The sequence below is a fragment of the Nicotiana tomentosiformis genome, chromosome 7, assembly GCF_000390325.3.
Source record: "Nicotiana tomentosiformis chromosome 7, ASM39032v3, whole genome shotgun sequence".
NCBI classification, from domain to species: domain Eukaryota; kingdom Viridiplantae; phylum Streptophyta; class Magnoliopsida; order Solanales; family Solanaceae; genus Nicotiana; species Nicotiana tomentosiformis.
Window position 1 is genome coordinate 83,510,858 of NC_090818.1, and position 1,932 is coordinate 83,512,789.

Below are 1,932 nucleotides of genomic sequence, written 5' to 3' on the forward strand. Positions count from 1 at the left end.
CCTAATCTTTACTTGATGAAAGCCAAATCTCAAATCAATTTTGGAGAACACCTTGGCACCCTGAAGCTGATAAAACAAATCATCAATCCTAGGCAACTGATTCTTGTTCTTGATGGAAACCTTGTTCAACCGCTGATAGTCAATGCACATTCTTATAGATCCATCCTTATTCTTCACAAACAACATCCGCGCACCCCAAAGAGAAACACTTGGTCTAATTAATCCTTTATCAAGAAAATCCTACAACTGCTCCTTCAATTCCTTCAACAATTGGAGCCATACAATATGGTAGAATAGAAATAGGCTGAGTGCCCGAAACCAAATCAATGCAAAATTCAATATCCCTGTCAAGTAGAATACCCGGTAAATTTGCAGGAAACACCTCTGGGAACTCCCTCACAACCGGCATTGAATCCATAGAAGGAACCTCCGCACTAGAATCTTTAATATGAGCCAAATATTCTAAACATCCTTTCTTAACCATACGTTGAGCCTTCAAAAATGAAATCACCCTACTAGTGGAATGGACAATGGTCCGTCTCCACTCCAGTCTAGGCAACCCCGACATAGCTAAGGTCACAGTCTTAGCGTGACAATCCAAGATAGAATGATATAGGGATAACCAATTCATATTGATAATAACGTCAAAATCTACCAAATCTAACAATAAACGATCAACTATAGTATCATAACCATTAATAGTAACAACAGAAGACCGATACACCCGATATACTACTATAGAATCCCCAACAGGTATGGACACAAAAACATGAATATCAAGAGAATCACGAGGCATACTCAAGTGTGATGCAAAATATGAAGACACATCAGAATATGTAGAACCCAGATTAAACAACACCGAAGCATCTTCATGACAGAATGAGATAATACATATAATGATTGCATAAGATGACTCTACCTAAAGCCTACCCAAAAATGCATAACAACGGGACTGAGCCCTATCAACCTGTCCTCCACCTCTGGGACGATCTCTCACTAACTAGCCTCCACCTCTAGCTGGCTGACCTCCACCTCTGACTAGATGGGCCCTACCTCTAGCTGGATGGGCGAATGGTGTAGGAATCGACATTGGAATAGTGGTCTGGCCACGCTGCTGTCCCCTACCATACAATCTTAGGAAATGCCTCATGTAATGCCCCTTATCCCTACCGTTGAATCAACCCTTCACTGTACGTAGCTGATAGGTCTGAGGCTATCCTTGACGATCCAAATCACCACTGTAGAAGCTTTATATTGGAGGCGCACTAACAGGAGCTGGTTATGCACTGAATAATGGCTGCCCTGAGCGAGAACCATAGGAACCATGGCTTCCTGAAGTACCATGAGAAACTTGGAGTTCTAACTGAATCAGCCTAATAGAATAGCCTCTACCAAAAGAACCCCTGCCTCTAGACGAGGAACCACTTAAACCACCAAAATGATGAGGCCTTTTATCAGAAGTTATCTCTCTCACCTGGCCTCTAATTCGCCCAATCCTCTTAGCAATCTCTACCTCCTGAGTGAAAGAAGTCTCAGTCTCGGCCGTTCTAGCCATATGAAGTCTGATGGAATAGGTAAGATGATCCATGAACTTTCACACCTTCTCCCTCTCAGTAGGGATTAGAATAGCTGCATGACGAGACAAATCAACAAATAGTTTCATACTGGGTGACTGCCATGCTACCCTACTGAAGATACTCAAACTTGCTGCACAACTCATCTCTTTGAGTGAGTGGAATGAACTTCTCCAAGAACAACTTGTAAAACTGAGCCTAACTAAGAGGAGGTGATCCTTCTGGCTTTCCTAGATCATAAACCTACCACCACCTCTTAGCGGAACCAAGCATCTGAGAGACGGTGAAGTTAACTCCATACTAGTCCCAGGTTGGGTAAAATCTCATGACAACGGTCCAAGAACTCCCGGGCATCCTT

General features: G+C 42.9%; 1 protein-coding gene across 1 annotated transcript; it reads right to left on the reverse strand.

Annotated features, from left to right (window-relative positions):
• Positions 1-229: 229 nt before the first annotated feature.
• LOC138895913 (uncharacterized) lies at positions 230-1,150 on the reverse strand. The gene is made up of 2 exons (XM_070180669.1): positions 1,027-1,150; positions 230-867 (listed from the first exon to the last, which is right to left on the reverse strand). Exons 1-2 carry the CDS (start codon positions 1,148-1,150, stop codon positions 230-232), a joined length of 762 nt encoding a protein of 253 aa, XP_070036770.1.
• Between the last annotated feature and the right edge of the window lie 782 nt (positions 1,151-1,932).

Excerpts from the sequence above, each read along its gene's own strand:
- LOC138895913 (XM_070180669.1), bottom strand. The coding sequence starts at position 1,150 with ATGAGGCATTTCCTAAGATTGTATGGTAGGGGACAGCAGCGTGGCCAG. Across the intron at positions 868-1,026 it reads CCATCTAGTCAGAGGTGGAG|ATGCTTCGGTGTTGTTTAAT; the intron begins GTCAGCCAGCTA and ends TCTGTCATGAAG.